The following is a 21,587-nucleotide window of genomic DNA, read 5'->3' on the forward strand; positions in this document are numbered from 1 at the left end:
GCACACGGACCTTAATGAAAAACGCACATGTGTCCTCAAACATTAGATAACATTGGTGCACGTTTGGCTGTGTCTCCAGTATACACGGAAACGGACCAAACACGCACGTGTTTCACGGATGTGTGTTTCAGGCCTAAAGTGAATCTATCTTCAGGCATTACAAGAAGTTCAAAATGGAACCATCCTAATGGTGACGGACGTCCTAGGTCCCCTTTGGAATCTTGGAGGGTGAATAAGGGACTGGCGCTCCCGTCCATGATGGCATGCCATGAACTGATAAGTGGAACACAGCACCGTTTTCCAATTTACTATGGAGCTTCTCCACTCTATGCACTGTCCATGCAGCCGGACATCTTCATGACTTTACGATATCACAAAAAGGATATGTCTGACATTCTCCATTGGCAGTACCAAATATAACCATGGACAAGGGAGGTGCTATTTTATAGGGCAGCTAGTCAGATATAAGGTCTCAATAATACAGCAAAGATATGGAATCAATGATGATCATTACATAAAGGGAACTCTGCTTCTTTGGTCTCAGATGTTGCTTTAGATTACGGTAATTCTGGAACCAGTCATAAAAAGCGGCATTCAATGGTTTATACCAGTGAAAACTGCTGGAGCTTATGGCTTATATTCACTTACATAAGAGTCTATTGAAGAGAACATCACTGCATGAACATCTACAGTCCTACAGATTATTCCATCACTCTGCAGAAAAAAACACTACTCAGTGTTTGTGAGACTACAGTGGAGACCATCACTCTACAGTGGAGACCATCACTCTACAGAGGAGGCCATCACTTACCAGAGACTATCAGTGTACAGAGAAGACACGGTATAGAGGAGACCATCACTCTACAGATTAGACTATCACTCTCTAGAGAAGATCCTCACTGTATAGAGGAGACCATCAGGTCTTCAGAGAATATCCTCACTCTACAGAGAAGGCCACCACTTAACAGAGACTATCAGTGTACAGAGAAGACACTGTATAGATGAGACCATCACTCTACAGATTAGACCATTACACTTCAGAGAAGACCCTGACTGTATAGCGGTGACCATCACTCTACAGAAGAGACCATCACTTTACAGAGGAGACCATCACTTTACAGAGACTATCAGTCTACAGAGAAGACACTCACTGTATAGATAAGACCATCACTCTACCGATTAGACCATTACACTTCAGAGAAGACCCTGACTGTATAGCGGTGACCATCACTCTACAGAAGAGACCATCACTCTACAGAGGAGGCCATCACTTTACAGAGACTATCAGTCTACAGAGAAGACACTCACTGTATAGATAAGACCATCACTCTACCGATTAGACCATTACACTTCAGAGAAGACCCTGACTGTATAGCTGAGACCATCACTCTACAGAAGAGACCATCACTCTACAGAGGAGACCCTCACTCTATAGAGGAGACCATCAGTCTATGGGGGAGACCATCACTCTACAAAAGAGACCATCAGTCTATAGAGGAGACCATCACTCTGCAGAGGACACCATTGCTTTACTGGGGTTACCTGTGGTCCTCCAGAATATTCCGTTAGTCTATACAAGACACCACTTTAGACTATTTCTCTATAAGTGAGATACACAATCCACTAATAGCAGGATTAACACCCAGTTGTCTGAAACCCCCAGAGACCCCAGTCCTTGCCGTCTTCATTACTCTTACCTGTACAGTCCTTGTTCTGTGTATCTGCAGAGACTTCAGAGCTTTGACCTTTGATCTCTTTCCACCCCTTCTCTCCGCCAAACCAGGAAGAAACTGGAGAAAATGTTGTAATCATTCCTCAGGGAGGGTGTGAGAGCTTATAGCTGTAAGGTTGCAGTTTCTGTTTTATTGGACTCTAGGCAAAAATGATCATCAGCAAAACAATAACCGGCCGAGGAAGGAAATGTAGTAAAATAGACATAACAATGTGACCCCACCCGAGAGACTGACGGTGAAGACCAAGTCTGGACCTAGAAGGTTCTCACACATCATTATATCCACAGACAGAAGCAATTATACAATAAAAGCGGAGGTGACGGTGGACTGATACAGAAATGTCCTCGACCAGGTCAGGATGGAAAGCAACCTAATAAAGCCACAATTCTATAATGTGGTCACCATCACAGTAAAATAGCAGCCCCGACCAAGCAGAGGCCAGAATGGGTGATATATATGGGTGATATATATGGTCACAATGTATCAGTATCGGTGACAGGACACGGAGTATAATAGATGGCGGCTGTTGTGTTACCAGCGATATAGGAACTAATGAGACCAGACGGTAATGTCCCACAGTGAATAAACTGCCCCACACCATGACCACCGACCACCTGCCCTGATGATGAGGAGTACTGGCGTGCCGGTTTCAGATGCTGGCAGATCACCACCGATGGTTGTGCTGTTGGGAGGTCCAATAAGTTGACAATCCAAGCCAGACATGGAAAATCTGGGAGAACATTGGCCGATGGCAACGCCACAACTATTGATGGGGAACTGCCAGCATCTGACATCGGGACTGCAGGATTCCTCATCAGAGGAGGTGGTCGGTGTCATGGTGAGGTGCAGTTTATTCACTGCGGGACATTAATGTCTGGTCTCATTAGTTCCTATAGAATTGGTAACACAACAGTCGCTTTCTACTATCATATGCTTTGTCCTATCATGACATAACTGTAGGATGAATAGAGACGTAAACATACATGGAGCAGAGACGTACCTATAAGGGCAGCAGAGATGTGACCATAGATAGAGCAGAGACATAACTATAGAAGGAGCAGAGATATAACTATAGAAGGAGCAGAGACGTAACTATAGAAGGAGCAGAGACGTAACCATAGAGGCAGTAGGGATAGAAGTAGCACTGAGACATGATGGCTCCAAGCAGATGTTGAATATCGACAGTCATCTAGGATGGTCTACGGTGATCTATGACGATTCACACAGATCCATGAACATCTATATTGGTGGATAAACGTCTTTATTAATGAACACCTACGAACGTCTACAGTGATCTATAAAGTTCTCTGATGATCAATGAATGTCCAAGGTGCAAGTAATACCTAAACGTTTCCAGTGATACATGTGCAGATGCATTATATCCCAGATGGTGTCATGTCCAGATAGTGGGTTGTCTTGGGACTAGGTTCCTCTGTAGTCCAACCAAGGAATCAAAAGTGTAAAGAAGCCCAAAGCATCAGCAATATGATCAATGAGGAGCAGAAGAGAAACGTCTATCGCAACATATGAACATCACCATTCATTGGTGAAAGTCTCCATAAACAATTACACTTTCCTTATTTACCATTTGAAAAACATGTTTACCTTCTAAGAGAGTTAAAGAGGCCACCATCAGCCCTTTATTGTCACAATGGGGCATATTCAGTTCCAAAATAAAACATTTGGTAAGAAAATGAGCAAAGTGGTAGTTTTATGGGTTTTTATCATGGTCGGGAATATATTTCTAGCTAAAGATACATAAAGACATAGCGAATATGTGTTAGAGAAAACCCTACAATTAGTAGTCACGTCTGGAGCATTGTGGACGTTCCTGGATTTGTTTGACCCTTTGGGGCCACTATTCACTGCAAACACTTGGGTTCCCCATATTTGTTCTCTGGTTGTAGGAGAACCTCTGATCCTCTCATCTGACCTTATTGGATCTCTACATGGGAAAGGGAAGGTTGGGTAATAATTAACAGATCTGGAGTCATGGTGTCATCTGGGTTACACCAGATCCCTCCATAAGTGATGTAATTGGAATGGACAATGGCTTAACCCTTGGAAAGAGACAATCGGATTCTCCCATTGAGTTTCCCCAGTGCCTTCTTCATGTCTGAGTTCTTTAGGCTGTAGATCAGGGGATTGATTGTGGGAATGATGATGCAGTAGAACAGCGCAGTCATTCTGTCTTTGTAAGATGAAAATGGTGTCCTGAGGCGAAGATGCACATACATGGCCGTGCCGAAGAAGATAATGACAGAGACCAGATGGGAGCTGCAGGTGGACAGGGCTTTCTGACGTCCTTCAGCAGAGCTAATGAGGAAAATAGAGCTTAGGATCTTTACGTATGAGCAGAAGATTAATATGAAGGGAAATACGGCTCCAAACATACAAACAATAAATACATAGAGCTCAATGGTGAACGTGTTTGTGCAAGCAATGTGAAGAAGAGGAGGGATGTCGCAGAAGAAATGTGCAACCTGATGAGAACCACAAAATGGAAAACTGAATATCGAGCTGGTATGTATGAAGGGTGTGACGAACCCTAAGAAACATGGACCCAAAACCAACTTGTAACAGATCTGTGTAGTCATTACCGAGTTGTATCGAAGAGGGTGGCAGATGGCCATGAATCGGTCAAAGGCCATCACTGTCAGGAAGAGACATTCTGATACTGCAACAGCTGAGAAAACATACATCTGAGTGGCACAACCCATGAAAGAGATTGACCTTTCCAATGAGAAGAAGATCTGCAACGTCTTGGGCACAGTGGTGTTAATGGAACAGAGCTCAAGTATTGATAGACCTCTGAGAAAGAAATACATGGGAGTGTGCAGATGAGAGTCCAATGTAACAGCCAAGATGATGAGTCCATTACCTACCAATGAGGTGATAAAGGCAAAGAGGAGGAAGACCAGTAAGATGACCTGGACTGAGAAGGACAAGTCAGAGAAGCCCAAGAGGGTGAACCTCGTCACATTGTGGAACCCTGGTGTTGGAGTTGACATATTTTTAAGATAAACCTTCAGAACAGAATGAATGTTGAGCTCAGTTGTGGCAGAAAATATGTCATCCAACATCAACTAGTCCATTAGGGCTGATGGAGACTCAAGAATCTTCTATAAAAAGTGAGACACATATATGTACGTTCAACCATTTATAGTGTGATGGTCTCACTGTCACAGGTCACAGTCACTGATCTTATGGATGTCTAAAAGACATCAAAGTAGAGCACGAGTATGGAGGAGCCGTCTGTGCCTCGATGGTGGGATCTGCCTTGGAGGATCTCCTTATGTCCACAGCAGATGGAGTGACATGAACAGCTACTTGTGGCTGGTGGAGATGTTAATAATCTTGGTCACTGGTGAAGGAGACATTGCTAATAATCAAGAATTCAGATGAGAATCCTTCTATGAATGCAAAACAGAAAGTTCTAGTGGTCATGTCCTGTATGTTCACCTGTTTCTACTGGTGTAAGTCTGTGTCTATTGTATCAGGATGAGGACAACTTGTTTCAGGGACTGTGAATTGTGTATCTGACCATAGATGTGCAGCAAGTAAGTTCTGTTACCTGACCCAAAGAGCAATGAATCAGAGGTGACAGCACCATGGACCAATGACCATCAACCATCAAACCAAAGTCCCACTCACACAGAAGAGGGGGTAGACCCTCCTCAGGCATGTAGTGTCATCACCGTCTGGGCCTTAAGCATCGCCTACACCTAGCAGCCTCGTCTGAGAATCACCATTTGCTATATACTATGCGGGCATCTCCTCCGGGAGGCTGCATCTGTTTTTATAACAACACTCATTAGTTTTCAGTAATCACAAATGAGCCAAAAGGAGAATTGTGAGGACCCGAGAGAGAAAAGGAAAATCACAGAAAGATCCCATGAAGATGCAGAGCAGCAACACGTGCACCTAAGTTATTGTCTGCATCTTAAAAAAGATACAATGATAGTAACAGAGCTGGATGTAGACATTATCATGATCGGAAATTAGAAGTGGGCAGCGCGAATTACAGATATGTAAGGAGGATGGACGGAGGATTACGTTTCTTTTATTAAAGAATTCAAAACACGTTTCGCATTATTTGGTGACTTCATCAGCCATAATAACAGTAACATCACTCTCCAAGGTATAACTACACATAAATAAGAGCAGTGGAGGACATAACTAGGATCAGGTAGCCAGGATTACACGGGGACAGTGATGACCGGCCACTTGTTAAGTGAGGTGATCAGTCTTATTAGATGACCGGTCTTATTAAGGAGAAGTGACCAGTCTAAGGCCCCGTCACACTAAGCAACATCGCTAGCAACATCGCTGGTAACGAACAACTTTTGTGACGTTGCTAGCGATGTTGCTGTGTGTGACATCCAGCAACAACCTGGCCCCTGCTGTGAGGTCGTTGGTTGTTGCTGAATGTCCTGGGCCATTTTTTAGTTGTTGCTGTCCTGCTGTGAAGCACAGATCGCTGTGTGTGACAGCGAGACAGCAACAACTAATGTGCAGGCAGCAGGAGCCGGCTTCTGCGGAGGCTGGTAACCAATGTAAACATCGGGTAACCAAGAAGCCCTGTCCTTGGTTACCCGATATTTACCTTTGATACCAGCCTCCCCCGCTCTCACTGCCTGTGCTGCCGGCTCCTGCTCTGTGCACAGATAGCTGCAGCACACATCAGGCAATTAACCCGATGTGTGCTGTAACTAGGAGAGCAAGGAGCCAGCGCTCAGTGTGCGCTGCTCCCTGCTCTGTGCACATTTAGCTGCAGCACACATCGGGTTAATTAACCTGATGTGTGCTGTAACTAGGAGACTGGGGGCTGGTCACTGGTTGCTGGTGAGCTCACCAGCAACTCGTGTAGCCACGCTCCAGCGATCCCTGCCAGGTCAGGTTGCTGGTGGGATCGCTGGAGCGTCGCAGTGTGACAGCTCACCAGCAACCTCCTAGCAACTTACCAGCTATCCCTATCGTTGTTGGGATCGCTGGTAAGTTGCTTAGTGTGACTGGACCTTTAGAGAGAAGAGGGGACAATGCTTTGTGAAGAGTGGTGAACGGCCTTATTAGGGAGATGTGACTTGTTTTATTTAGGAGATGTTTCCAGGTGACTGGTCTTAATTGGGGAGATTTTACCAATCTTAAGAGATGTGTCCAGTCTTAGTGATGAGAGGTTGCCGATCTTATTGTGGAGAGGCGATCGGTCTTATTAGGGAGAAGTGACCAGTCATATTAAGGAGCGGAGACCACCAGTTCTAGTGAGGAAAAGTGACTAGTCTTATTACTGAGAGATGACCAGTCTTAGTGAGGTGAGGTGATCGGTCTTAATGAGGAGAGGTGACCAGCCTTATTGAGGAGAGGTGTCTGATCGTAGTGAGGACGGAGAGATTACCGGTCTTAGTGAGTAGAGGTGACCAGTCTTATTGAGGAGAGGTAACTGGTCTTAGTGAGGAGAGGTGACCAGTCTTATTGAGGAGAGGTGACCAGCCTTATTGAGGAGAGGTGTCTGATCGTAGTGAGGACGGAGAGATTACCGGTTTTAGTGAGTAGAGGTGACCAGTCTTATTGAGGAGAGGTAACTGGTCTTAGTGAGGAGAGGTGACCGGTCTTAGTGAGTAGAGGTGACCAGTCTTATTGAGGAGAGGTGACCAGTCTTATTGAGGAGAGGTGTCTGATCGTAGTGAGGACGGAGAGATTACCGGTCTTAGTGAGTAGAGGTGACCAGTCTTATTGAGGAGAGGTAACTGGTCTTAGTGAGTAGAGGTGACCAGTCTTATTGAGGAGAGGTGACCAGTCTTATTGAGGAGAGGTGTCTGATCGTAGTGAGGACGGAGAGATTACCGGTCTTAGTGAGTAGAGGTGACCAGTCTTATTGAGGAGAGGTAACTGGTCTTAGTGAGGAGAGGTGACCAGTCTTATTGAGGAGAGGTGACCAGCCTTATTGAGGAGAGGTGTCTGATCGTAGTGAGGACGGAGAGATTACCGGTTTTAGTGAGTAGAGGTGACCAGTCTTATTGAGGAGAGGTAACTGGTCTTAGTGAGGAGAGGTGACCGGTCTTAGTGAGTAGAGGTGACCAGTCTTATTGAGGAGAGGTAACCGGTCTTAATGAGGAGAGGTGACCAGTCTTATTGAGGAGAGGTGACCAGCCTTATTGAGGAGAGGTGTCTGATCGTAGTGAGGACGGACAGATTACCGGTCTTAGTGAATAGAGGTGACCAGTCTTATTAGTCCTGTATATTTCACCACCACCCAGTTCATCTTTACTGCACAGTCCATGAAAGTCATCCTGCCCTCACATCAGTTCCGCGTTTCTCCCTCTCAAAGATAAAATGCCAATATGGCCAGACTAGGCTCGTAGCTTACTGACGTTTTAGGGCTCCTGCATGGGACACTCACTTCATTTCATATACTATCCTGTCCTGGCCCATTACCTTAAGAACTATAAACTACTAGTGACCAAATCACTGAACTTACTTCTTCCAGACCTCTCTCTCCAACCTGTCACTGGCAGAACTCTGTTTCTCACTTTCTTCTTTCTCTCTCAATTTCACTACCACATTTCTCGATCTTCTGCCTCTTCTTCAGGACATCCACTGCATGCGGTCCTGCTCCTCAGTCATACTTCACGTCTGCTACTGCTGCAGGCTTGGCCCTATCTGGACACTAACAGGAAACCTGTCCTCTTTCCTGTGCTCCAACTCCTCCCCTATTGTCCAGTCCCAACATTAACTGTCTCTGACCCTGCAGTCTGTTGCTGGGCAGACTGAACTTTTCACCTACATTCCTATACACACACTTTTCAATACATTACCAGCGCTTAACTCTGTCTTATCCTACATATAACATGCATGATACCTTATTCTACTATACACATGACACATATATCACAGTTCACATTACATTACCTTCACAATAACACTTGACATTATATTTCATAACCATAACATGATTGGTGTCTTCAAGAGGAAAACGCGACTACCCGACCACTTCCTTACACGTGTCTCTGATCTCCTGATATTCGTGGCTCTGATTTCCTGGAAGTCATGGGAGTTATGTCTCCGATATCCTGAGAGTCATGTCCCTGATCCTCTGGTAGTCATGTCTCTGATATCCTGGTAGTCATGTGTCTGATCTTCTGGTAGTCATGTGTCTGATCTTCTGGTAGTCATGTGTCTGATTTAGTGGTCACGTCTCTGATCTCCTGGTAGTCATGTCCCTGATCTCCCAGTAGTAATGTCTCCGATATCCTGGTAGCCATGTGTCTAATCTAGTGCTCACTTCTCTGATCTCCTGGTAGTCATGTCTTTGATCTCTTGGTAATCATGTACAGTATCTGATGTCCTCAAAAACATGTCCCTCATCTCCTGGTAGTCATGTTTCCGACATACTGCTACTCATGTGTCTGATCTAGTGTTCATGTCGCGGGCGGAGGAGGGGATGCTGCGCTCTCCCACTGCTCGGGTCCGGCCGCTGCGGCTGCTACTGCTCGGTGGTGGCTCGAGCGGTGGGCCGGATCCCGGGGACTCGAGCGGCGCTCCTCGCCCGTGAGTGAAAAGGGTGGGGATTGGATTGTGGGGATTTGGTTATTGTCCGTGACGCCACCCACGGTTGTGGTGATATTGATGACACCACCGCTGCTCTGGACGGGGATCCCGGGAGCGATGACAGGGAGCAGCCTGGATTTTAGTTCTCCCCTCCGTGGGTAGGGGGTTGGTTGTCCCGGGGCCCGGTGATGGGGTAGGGATGGATGGCAGGCGGGTAACGGGGCCTGGCGAGGTGCAGGGTCGCGGGGGCAGCGCTGTGCTGCACGGCACAGTGGTACTCACTCAGTCAATGATGAGGACACAGTTCTCGGTAAAACACACGGCTGGATGGACGGGTCCCACAGACGGCTGCGGTGTTTCTCCTCCCGGCAGGTTGATGGTGACTGCCTTTCCCTGCACCTGTGTAACGTGTACGGTTCCAATGGGTTCCCACCGGTAACCTGCTCCCCAGCTTGGATGGGTGCTGAAGGAACCCCTTTTGCCCGCAGCTCTGGCCCTGGGAACTTTAGCCTTGGCGTGACTGTGTTTCCCTCTCTCGGTTGGACTGTTGCCTTCTGACGGGACTTGGCTGCTGGGAAACCCAGGAGGTTCCCTTCGCTAACGGATTTGGCAAATTCACGGCGACTCCTAGCCTTGCCGGGTTCCGTAAGCCCCTGCCGGATGGTGCTGGCTTCTCTTTGCGTACCAGTTTGGTACCGCCGGGCCACCGCCCGTCAACGATCCTTACGGTTAAGGCTGCTTTACACGGTACGACCGATTGTGCAATTTCACAATCGATCGTACCCGCCCCCGTCCTTTTTGGGTCACGGGCAAATCGCTGCCCGTGTCGCACAAAGTCAGTAACCCCCGTCACACATACTTACCTCTCGTGCGACCTCGCTGTGGGCGGCGAACGTCCACTTCCTGGAGTGGGAGGGACGTTCGGCGTCACAGTGACGTCACACGGCCGCCGGCCAATGGAAGCGGAGGGGCGGAGATGAGCGGGACGTAAACATCCCGCCCACCTCCTTCCTTCCACATAGAGCCGGCGGCGGCCGCAGGAGGCAGGTGAGCTGCTCATCGTTCCCGTGGTGTCACACGGAGAGGCGTGTGCTACCACGGAAACGATGGTCAACTAAATTAAACGATATTATGGAACCTAGCGAGCTGTACCCGAATCACGATTTGTGAGCGATACTGCGTCGCTAGGAGGTGTCACACAGGCCGGCATCGCCAGCGATGCCGGATGTGCGTCACAAAAATCGTGACCCCGACGATCTATCGCACGATAGATTGTCTGGTGTAAAGCAGCCTTTAGCTTCAATAGGCCACTCCTGCAGACGGTCACCACCGTCTGCCAACCTTGCTGATCCGTCCGGGCCACACACCCGGACCACTTTCTGTCTGCTCAACTGCTACTTCCCTCCTTCCACTTTCACTTCCAAACTGAAAAACTGTCTACTTTTCCCGCCTCCAGGACTGTGAACTCCTCGGTGGGCAGGGCCAACCGCCTGGCCCACCCCCTGGTGTGAACATCAGCCCCTGGAGGGAGGCAACAAGGGTTTTTGTCTGACTTCGGTGTGCCTGACCGGGAGTGTGGAGTGTGTTGGTGTTGTTCTGTGACGACCTGGCTTGTCCAGGGCGCCACATTCATATCTCTGATCTTCTGGCAGTTATTTTCTGATCTAATAGTCACATCTTTGATCTCCTGCTAGTCATGTCTCTGATCTCCTGGTACTCATGTGACTGATCTAGTGGTCATGTCTCTGATCTCCTGATATTCATGTGTCTAATAACTAGTGGTCATGTTTCAGATATCCTGGTAGACATGGCTCTGACCTCCTGGTAATCATGCCTCTCATCTTCTAGTAGTAATGTCTCTGATCTCCTAGTAGTCATGTTTCTGATCTCCTGGTAGTCAGGTCTCTGATCTCCTAGTAGTCATATTACTGATCTCCTGGTAGTCCTGTCTCTGATCTCCTGGTATTCATGTGTCTGATCTAGTGGTCATGTCTCCGATATCCTGGTAGACATGTCTCTGACCTCCTGGTAATCGTGTCTCTCATCTTCTAGTAGCAATGTCTCTGATCTCCTAGTAGTCAGGTCTCTGATCTCCTGGTAGTCATGTCTGTGATCTCCTGGTAGTCAGGTCTCTGATCTTCTGGTTTTCAAGTGTCTGATCTCCTGCTAGTCATGTGTCCGATCTCATGATAATCATGTCCTTCATCTCCTGGTAGTTATGTCTCCAATATCCTGGTAGTCATGTGTCTGAACTAGTGGTCATGTGTCTGATCTAGTGGTCATGTCTCTGATCTCCTGGTAATCATGTCTCTGATCTCCTAGTAGTAATGTCTCTGATTTCCTGGTAGTCATGTCTCCGGTATCCTGGTATTCATGTGACTGATCTAGTGGTCATGTCTCTGATCTCCTGGTAGTCCTGTGTCTGATCTCCTGGTATTTCTGTGCGTGATCTAATGGTCACATCTCTGATCTCCTGGCAGTCATGTGTCTGATCTCCAGGCAGTCTGATCTAGTGGTCATGTCCTAGTAGAACTGCCTCTGATCTGCACATTATTAAGGATATCTAGTATTGTGGTCACAGCCAATGGCATCATTTCTGTAGAAGCTGTCACCACTGTGATCCTCCCTGATTTATGATACTTCTATTCTTTCCCCGTTCTTGTATTCATTATCTTCTGATATGAATCATAATATATCAGATGATTGTAGAATGTTGTCCCATTTCCTACAATTCCCCAGCTTGGAGAGTAAATCATTACTGGGGCCGATCGACCATGAATGGTGATTGTCGCCCGTTGTCACTTGATCAGAGGTCAAGAGCCTTATACTCTGTAATAAGTTTTCAGAACACCGGGGGGCAGCAGAACCCGAGACAGCAAGGCCTGAGCTCCAACAAGACACGGCAGAACCTGAGGCAGCGAGGCCTAAGCTCAGTCCTGAACGAAAGCCCCTCTGTAAACCCAGTAGGACGTGGCAGAGCCCGAGACAGAATGGCTTGAGCTCAGTCCTGAAGGAGAGCCCCTTCTCTAAACCCAGAAGGACACGGCATAACCCGAGACAGCGAGGCCTGTGCTCCAACCTATAGGAAAGCCCCTCTGTAAACCCAGTAGGACACGGCATAACCCGAGACAGCGAGGCCTGAGCTCCGTCCTGAAGGAAAGCCCCTCTGTAAACCCAGCAGGACACGGCAGAACCCGACACAGTGAGGCCTGAGCTCCGTCCTGAAGGAAAGCCCCTCTGTAAACCCAGTAGGACACACAGAACCCGAGACAGTGAGGCCTAAGTTCAGTCATGAAGGAAAGCCCCTCTGTAAACCCAGTAGGACACGCAGAACCCGAGACAGTGAGGCCTAAGTTCAGTCATGAAGGACAGCCCTCTGTAAACCCAGCAGGACATGGCAGAACCTGAGACAGCGAGGCCTGAGCTCTGTCCTGAAGGTAAACACTTCTGTAAGTGCAGCAGGACATGGTAGACATGATGTAAATAGGATTTTTTAGAAACCTTCTTTGTTACAAAGTGGTGATAAATATGAGATGATAGACAGGATAAGCTGACAGAGCGATAAATACGGTAGCTGTTATTTCACCAGTGACCGGTTTCTACTCATGGTCTCACAGTTACTATTCTCTAGAAGTTTCCGGGCTGGGATGAGTCTTTGTGCTGATTTATGTCTCTTATCGATAAAAGAGGTGAATTGGTAAATGAATTGGCTGACTCCACAATCTAAGACACCAGCGGCTGCTTCATTTTGGTGTTTTACTATAATAATTTTCCGAGTTGTTTTCTAGAGGTGGAGGGGGTTTGTGACCAATATCGTTTATTGACAGATTCATCGCTTACGTTCTTGTTGCTCTTGGCTGAATTTTCTCATAGAGACAGGTCAGTTCGCGAAGTCCGCTGACTACCCCCTACAATATGCCACTTCTGTGGAGAGATCTCCTGAGTGCCGCCTTCAGGTCCTTGTTCCTGAGACTGTAAATCATTGGATTAATTAATGGAGTCACCACCGTGTACATGACAGACACCATGCGGTCTCCTGAGGAGCTGGATGTTGGACTTGGCCGAAGGTAAGTGGAAATAAGAGTTCCGTAGAAGATGAAGACCACGGTTAGATGGGATGTGCATGTGGAAAAGGCCTTCAGCTTTCCATGGTGGGAGTGAATTCCTATTATTGTGCGAAATATCCGGATGTATGGGACTAGAGTCATGCTGAAGGCGCCAGATCCCATTATTATACCCACCAGGAACATCACTAAGACGTTGATGAAAGTATCTGTACAAGAAAGTAGGAATAACTGGGGCAAATCACAGAAGAAGCTGTTGATGACATTGGGTCCACAGAAGTCCAACATCCTGATACACAAGGTGTGTACTAATGATGTGAGGAAGCCGATGATCCAGGCGGCAGAGACCATCTGAGCACAGAACTTAGGATGCATTATAGGGATGTAATGGAGCGGGTAGCAGATTGCTATGTACCGGTCATAGGACATCACCGCCAGCAAATACAGCTCGATGCATATGAAGGAGAAGAAGAAGAAGAACTGAGTGATGCAGTAAGGGACAGCGATGGCTTTAGAGTCAGAGAAGAAATCAGACAGCAATCTGGGTGAAGTGACAGAGGAGTAGAAGACGTCCAGCCCAGCCAGGTTACTCAGGAACATGTACATGGGAGTGTGGAGGCTTCCATCAACGAAGATCAAGAAGACAATCAGGAGATTTCCAGCCAGAGATATCAGATAGATGAAGAGGAAGAGCAGGAACAAGGGGAGCTGGACACCGGCCACATCCGACAACCCAACAAACACAAATTCCGACACTCTGGTATAATTTGTTACTCTCATCTCAGACAACCGGGATCTGCAGGAAGAATCACAATCACGTGAGAAAGCAAAGATCACAATGGGGACACTAAGGCTAAATGGGGGGTATTCAATGGGGCTTTCCGGGAGTCATAATTCACCTGTGTGTAATCCACTGAAATAATGAAAAGTCGCTACGTTTCTGGTATTTTCTTTTATTATTTTATTGGCCCTGAAGTCCCTGGAGCGTGAGGCTTAGGGAATACAACAGTAAGGGACAAATTTAAGATGGACATATTAAACCCAAGCACTTCTTCTCTGGTCACCAATGATCTGTTATGATATCAGTTAGGATGGCAATAATCAGAGTTCACCGCCCAGCTTACTTAGAGTAAGTGAATCTGTTTCACAGCAGATTACATGTTGATAAAGTCCCCTATTCAGATGGTATTCATCCATGGGTACTGAGGAAATTAGGCTAAGGAATTGATATGTTCATCCACGTGTACTGAGGGAAATGAGCTTGGTAATTGTCAGTCAGCTGGACCTCATCTTCTAATTCTGAGACTACAGGCTGGGAGCAGGGCAGACGTACAATATTACAGAGCAGTAAATGTGGATTCATCTGTCACACAGGTAGTTTAATATCAGTGGAATGTAAATATAGAATAGAACAATCTAATCACCAATAACCAGCATGCAGTCACAAAGTATGCAGTAACATGTCACGTCCAACCAACATGCCTGGTCTCCGTGAGGAGAGGAATACAATCTGAATGTGGGTCTTGAAGCTGCCGTCATACAATTAGATTCTGGAAAGGCATTTGACACTAAACCACATAAAAATTTTTTACTGAAGCTTCCGGAGCAGGAACTAGGGGGCACTATATACACGTGGGTGAAGGGTTAAGAGAAAGAAGATAAAAAGTTGATGTAAGTGACAAAAGTCAGCAATGGAGGGCAAACACATCTGTACATGGACAACAAAGACCACAAGAATGTGTAGAAGAAAGAGGGGAACATAAAGATCTGCACTGGGAGCAGTGAAGACCAGAAGGATCTATACTGAAAGTAGTGGAGACCACAAGGATCTGTACTGGGAGCAGTGAAGACCAGAAGGATCTGTACTGGGAGCAGTGAATACCACAAGGATCTGTACTGGGAGCAGTGAAGACCAGAAGGATCTATACTGAAAGTAGTGAAGACCAGAAGGATCTGTACTGGGAGCAGTGAAAACCACAAGGATCTGTACTGGGAGCAGTGAAAACCACAAGGATCTGTACTGGGAGCAGTGAAGACCAGAAGGATCTATACTGAAAGTAGTGAAGACCAGAAGGATCTGTACTGGGAGCAGTGGAGACCAGAAGGGTCTATACTGAAAGTAGTGAAGAACAGAAGGATCTGTACTGGGAGCAGTGGCGACCAGAAGGATCTGTACTGAAAGTAGTGGAGACCACAAAGATCTGTACTGGGAGCAGTGGAGTCCAGAAGGATCTGTACTGGGAGCAGTGGAGACCAGAAGGATCTATACTGAAAGTAGTGAAGACCAGAAGGATCTATACTGAAAGTAGTGAAGAACAGAAGGATCTGTACTGGGAGCAGTGGCGACCAGAAGGATCTGTACTGAAATTAGTGGAGACCACAAGGATCTGTACTGGGAGCAGTGGAGACCACAAGGATCTGTACTGGGAGCAGTGAAGACCAAAATGATCTGTACTGGGAGCAGTGGAGACCAAAAGGATCTATACTGAAAGTAGTGGAGACCACATGGATCTGTACTGGGAGCAGTGGAGACCACATGGATCTGTACTGGGAGCAGTGGAGTCCAGAAGGATCTGTACTGGGAGCAGTGGAGACTACATGGATCTGTACTGGGAGCAGTGGAGACCAAAAAGGATCTATACTGAAAGTAGTGGAGACCAGAAGGATCTGTACTGGGAGCAGTGGAGACCAGAAGGATCTATACTGAAAGTAGTGGAGACCACATGGATCTGTACTGGGAGCAGTGGAGACCACATGGATCTGTACTGGGAGCAGTGGAGTCCAGAAGGATCTGTACTGGGAGCAGTGGAGACCAGAAGGGTCTATACTGAAAGTAGTGGAGACCACATGGATCTGTACTGGGAGCAGTGGAGACCAGAAGGATCTGTACTGGGAGCAGTGGAGACCAGAAGGATCTGTACTGGGAGCAGTGGAGACCAGAAGGGTCTATACTGAAAGTAGTGGAGACCACATGGATCTGTACTGGGAGCAGTGGAGTCCAGAAGGATCTGTACTGGCAGCAGTGGAGACCAGAAGGATCTGTACTGGGAGCAGTGGAGACCACATGGATCTGTACTGGGAGCAGTGGAGACCAGAAGGATCTGTACTGGGAGCAGTGGAGACCAGAATGATCTGTACTGAGAGTAGTGGAGACCACAGGGATCTGTACTGGGAGCAGTGGAGTCCAGAAGGATCTGTACTGGGAGCAGTGGAGACCAGAAGGATCTGTACTGGGAGCAGTGGAGACCACAAGGATCTGTACTGGGAGCAGTGGAGACCAGAAGGATCTGTACTGGGAGCAGTGGAGACCAGAAGGATCTGTACTGGGAGCAGTGGAGACCACATGGATCTGTACTGGCAGCAGTGGAGACCAGAAGGATCTGTACTGGGAGCAGTGGAGACCAGAAGGATCTGTACTGGGAGTAGTGGAGACCACATGGATCTGTACTGGGAGCAGTGGAGTCCAGAAGGATCTGTACTGGGAGCAGTGGAGACCAGAAGGATCTGTACTGGGAGCAGTGGAGACCAGAAGGATCTGTACTGGGAGCAGTGGAGACCAGAAGGATCTGTACTGGCAGCAGTGGAGACCAGAAGGATCTGTACTGGGAGCAGTGGAGACCAGAAGGATCTGTACTGGGAGTAGTGGAGACCACATGGATCTGTACTGGGATCAGTGGAGTCCAGAAGGATCTGTACTGGGAGCAGTGGAGACCAGAAGGATCTGTACTGGGAGCAGTGGAGTACAGAAGGATCTGTACTGGGAGCAGTGGAGACCAGAAGGATCTGTACTGGGAGTAGTGGAGACCACATGGATCTGTACTGGGAGCAGTGGAGACTAGAAGGATCTGTACTGGGAGCAGTGGGGACCAGAAGGATCTGTACTGGGAGCAGTGGAGACCACAGGGATCTGTACTGGGAGCAGTGGAGACCAGAAGGGTCTATACTGAAAGTAGTGGAGACCACAGGGATCTGTACTGGGAGCAGTGGAGTCCAGAAGGATCTGTACTGGGAGCAATGGAGTCCAGAAGGATCTGTACTGGGAGCAGTGGAGACCAGAAGGATCTGTACTGGGAGCAGTGGGGACCAGAAGGATCTGTACTGGGAGCAGTGGAGACCACAGGGATCTGTACTGGGAGCAGTGGAGACCAGAAGGGTCTATACTGAAAGTAGTGGAGACCACAGGGATCTGTACTGGGAGCAGTGGAGTCCAGAAGGATCTGTACTGGGAGCAATGGAGTCCAGAAGGATCTGTACTGGGAGCAGTGGAGACCAGAAGGATCTGTACTGGGAGCAGTGGGGACCAGAAGGATCTGTACTGGGAGCAGTGGAGACCACAGGGATCTGTACTGGGAGCAGTGGAGACCAGAAGGGTCTGTACTGGGAGCAGTGGAGACCAGAAGGGTCTATACTGAAAGTAGTGGAGACCACAGGGATCTGTACTGGGAGCAGTGGAGACCAGAAGGATCTGTACTGGGAGCAGTGGAGTCCAGAAGGATCTGAACTGGGAGCAGTGGAGACCAGAAGGATCTGTACTGGGAGCAGTGGAGACCACAGGGATCTGTACTGGGAGCAGTGGAGTCCAGAAGGATCTATACTGAATTAGTGAAGACCAGAAGGATCTGTACTGGGAGCAGTGAAGACCAGAAGGATCTATACTGAAAGTAGTGGCGACCACAGGGATCTGTACTGGGAGCAGTGGAGTCCAGAAGGATCTGTACTGGGAGCAGTGGAGTCCAGAATGATCTGAACTGGCAGCAGTGGAGACCAGAAGGATCTGTACTGGGAGCAGTGGAGACCACAGGGATCTGTACTGGGAGCAGTGGAGTCCAGAAGGATCTGTACTGGGAGCAGTGGAGACCACAGGGATCTGTACTGGGAGCAGTGGAGACCAGAAGGGTCTGTACTGGGAGCAATGGAGACCACAGGGATCTGTACTGGGAGCAGTGGAGACCAGAAGGGTCTATACTGAAAGTAGTGGAGACCACAGGGATCTGTACTGGGAGCAGTGGAGTCCAGAAGGATCTATACTGAAAGTAGTGAAGACCAGAAGGATCTGTACTGGGAGCAGTGAAGACCAGAAGGATCTATACTGAAAGTAGTGGAGACCACAGGGATCTGTACTGGGAGCAGTGGAGTCCAGAAGGATCTGTACTGGGAGCAGTGGAGTCCAGAAGGATCTGTACTGGGAGCAGTGGAGACCAGAAGGATCTGTACTGGGAGCAGTGGAGACCACAGGGATCTGTACTGGGAGCAGTGGAGTCCAGAAGGATCTGTACTGGGAGCAGTGGAGACCAGAAGGGTCTGTACTGGGAGCAGTGGAGACCACAGGGATCTGTACTGGGAGCAGTGGAGGCCACAGGGATCTGTACTGGCAGCAGTGGAGACCAGAAGGATCTATACTGAAAGTAGTGGAGAGCACATGGATCTGTACTGGGAGCAGTGGAGACCAGAAGGATCTGTACTGGGAGCAGTGGAGACCACAGGGATCTGTACTGGCAGCAGTGGAGACCAGAAGGATCTGTACTGGGAGCAGTGGAGAGCACAGGGATCTGTACTGGGAGCAGTGGAGACCACAGGGATCTGTACTGGGAGCAGTGGAGACCACAGGGATCTGTACTGGGAGCAGTGGAGACCAGAAGGATCTGTACTGGCAGCAGTGGAGACCAGAAGGATCTATACTGAAAGTAGTGGAGAGCACATGGATCTGTACTGGGAGCAGTGGAGACCAGAAGGATCTGTACTGGGAGCAGTGGAGACCACAGGGATCTGTACTGGCAGCAGTGGAGACCAGAAGGATCTGTACTGGGAGCAGTGGAGACCAGAAGGATCTGTACTGGCAGCAGTGGAGACCAGAAGGATCTATACTGAAAGTAGTGGAGAGCACATGGATCTGTACTGGGAGCAGTGGAGACCAGAAGGATCTGTACTGGCAGCAGTGGAGACCAGAAGGATCTGTACTGGGAGCAGTGGAGACCAGAAGGATCTGTACTGGGAGCAGTGGAGACCAGAAGGATCTGTACTGGGAGCAGTGGAGACCACATGGATCTGTACTGGGAGCAGTGGAGACCACATGGATCTGTACTGGGAGCAGTGAAGACCACATGGATCTGTACTGGGAGCAGTGGAGACCACAGGGATCTGTACTGGGAGCAGTGGAGTCCAGAAGGATCTGTGCTTGGACTGGAGATAGGAGCCAGCCATACATATGAGAAAGCTGTTGGGTGAACACTCACTTGGCTGGCCGCTATCTTTCCCGACTCCCCCACTTACATGGATGCTCGGTTGGCTGAACTCTTATGCTTTTCCAGTGGGGAGAGAGGAGAAAGCGTCTGTAAATGCTGAATGTTCCAATGGCTGCTTATCTCCTGGACAACAAAAGGTTCAGGTGTTAAAATTCCAATTACCTAAATCTTTTCTACAACCTCATCTGTCAGGAGAGAGGCTGGAGGCCCTCATAGATAATGGAGGCCAGTCCTGCCGATATCAGGGCCTTTCTATCTAATGTGTATGGGGTCATTAGACATCTGTATATCAGGGGGGTTTCCAGTTACAGCAGATGCACAGCCCAAGAGCTGCAGGATGACCCGTTCTACGTCAATGTCCCACTATAATCAGACCCAACACTTGTCCGGCCCTCGCCCTGCTGACACTGCTGGGGGTTCATCCATTGTATGAACATAAATAGAAGCCTTTATAGAAGGTCATGTCCAAGTCATAATTGTAGCCATTGGCCCCTTGGTTGGCCATGACTTCCTATTGCTAACGTAAAGTGTAGAGTCAGGAGCTCCAATGACTGAGCAGATGATCGCAGGTTTTGGGGCAGGTCCGGTGTCATCCTCAGGTCTGGTGGCCGGGGGTCACTGAAGTCATGATGTTCTACTTACTGTCACTACATTCTCCTCTTATATCCTTCTGTCTTGTAGACACTGAAGCGCGCAGACACCATTACTGACAATGGGATAATCTACAGCCGCGAGCAGATGCCAGCCGTGTAAACCAGGAATAGAAATCCAGGCACCTTAATAACCCACAGAGAAGCCCCCGCGGGTCTCATTACCCAACAGCCTCACAATAAAACATGGAAATCCTCTGAGGACACAAATCTCAGGAGGATTCTCAGAATTGTTATTAATGAATACAAGAATCATTTATCAAATGAGACACAAACCGTAAAACAAGGCCCCGAGGTGAAACAATGTCCTAACCTGACTTCCCCATCGCCGGTCATGCTGGTGAGGAATGGTGGTCTAAGATAAATGGTGTCCTGCATCTTCTCATTATATCCCGAATAATCGTCATACACCAGATCTGAAGCCTGAACCACCATGACGCAGGGGACGATGACAACCACCAAGGGTTACATCACCAGAGAACTGAGGAACTACAAGTTTTAACTTTTGTCCAGTCTGCACATACACAGAAGTACGGTACATACATATACACAGAACCTTAAAAAAGTATTCACACCCCATGCACTTTTCCACATTTTTTCATGTTACACCTACAAACGTAAATGTATTTTATGGGGGTTTTATGTGATGCGTGCACTAAGTGCAAGTATTTGTGACATGTAAATGAAATGATACCCAGATTTATGAATATTTTATACATACAAAACTGAAAATTGTGATGTACATTTGTATTCAGGCCCCTGTAGTCTGACCCCCTAAATAAAATCCTAAGGGGGCAATTTTCCCCAGAAGTCTTATAATCAGTACATTGCGTCCTCCTGGGTGATTTCCGCTCAGTATAATTACAGCTGTTCTGTGAAAGCCTCAGAGGTTTGTGTGAGAACATCAGGGATTCAACAGTATCAGGAAAACCAAGGAACACCCGAGACAGGTCAGGGATAAAGAGGAGGAAAGCAGGGTTAGGTTATAGAAAATATCACAAGCTCAGAACATCTCATGGAGCATTGATCAAGCCATCATTCAAAACTGGAAGTAGTATGGCACAACTGCAAACTTACAAGACTAAAGGGGGCTTTACATGCAACGACATCGCTAACGAGATGTCGTTGGGGTCACGGAATTCGTGACGCACATCCAGCCTCGTTAGCGACGTCGTTGCATGTGAAACGCACAAACGACCATTAACAATCAAAATTACTCACCTTATCGTTGATCGTTGACACGTCGACCAAATCCCAAATATCGTTGCTGTTGCAGGACGCAGGTTGTTGGTCGTTCCTGAAGCAGCACACATCGCTGTGTGTGACACTGCAGGAACGACGAAAAACACC

General features: G+C 47.9%; 3 protein-coding genes across 3 annotated transcripts in view; all 3 read right to left on the minus strand.

Moving 5' to 3' along the window:
- LOC142246590 (uncharacterized) overlaps positions 1 to 1,791 on the minus strand; it is a 140,805-nt gene extending 139,014 nt beyond the window's left edge. The window contains exon 1 of the mRNA XM_075319658.1: positions 1,698 to 1,791. The gene's annotated coding sequence lies outside the window, so the exon portion shown is untranslated. The remainder of the gene's footprint in view (positions 1 to 1,697) is intronic.
- Positions 1,792 to 3,787: 1,996 nt separating this feature from the next.
- Positions 3,788 to 4,816, minus strand: LOC142246838 (olfactory receptor 5AR1-like). The gene has a single exon (XM_075319888.1). The coding sequence runs from the start codon at positions 4,814 to 4,816 to the stop codon at positions 3,788 to 3,790; it is 1,029 nt and encodes a 342-aa protein (XP_075176003.1).
- An 8,373-nt stretch (positions 4,817 to 13,189) lies between these two features.
- Positions 13,190 to 20,672, minus strand: LOC142246839 (olfactory receptor 1G1-like). Its single transcript, XM_075319889.1, has 2 exons — positions 20,551 to 20,672; positions 13,190 to 14,141 (listed from the first exon to the last, which is right to left on the minus strand). The coding sequence occupies exons 1-2, from the start codon at positions 20,670 to 20,672 to the stop codon at positions 13,190 to 13,192; spliced, it is 1,074 nt and encodes a 357-aa protein (XP_075176004.1).
- Positions 20,673 to 21,587: the final 915 nt, after the last annotated feature.

Source organism: Anomaloglossus baeobatrachus, chromosome 7 (assembly GCF_048569485.1).
Source record: "Anomaloglossus baeobatrachus isolate aAnoBae1 chromosome 7, aAnoBae1.hap1, whole genome shotgun sequence".
NCBI classification, from domain to species: Eukaryota; Metazoa; Chordata; class Amphibia; order Anura; family Aromobatidae; genus Anomaloglossus; species Anomaloglossus baeobatrachus.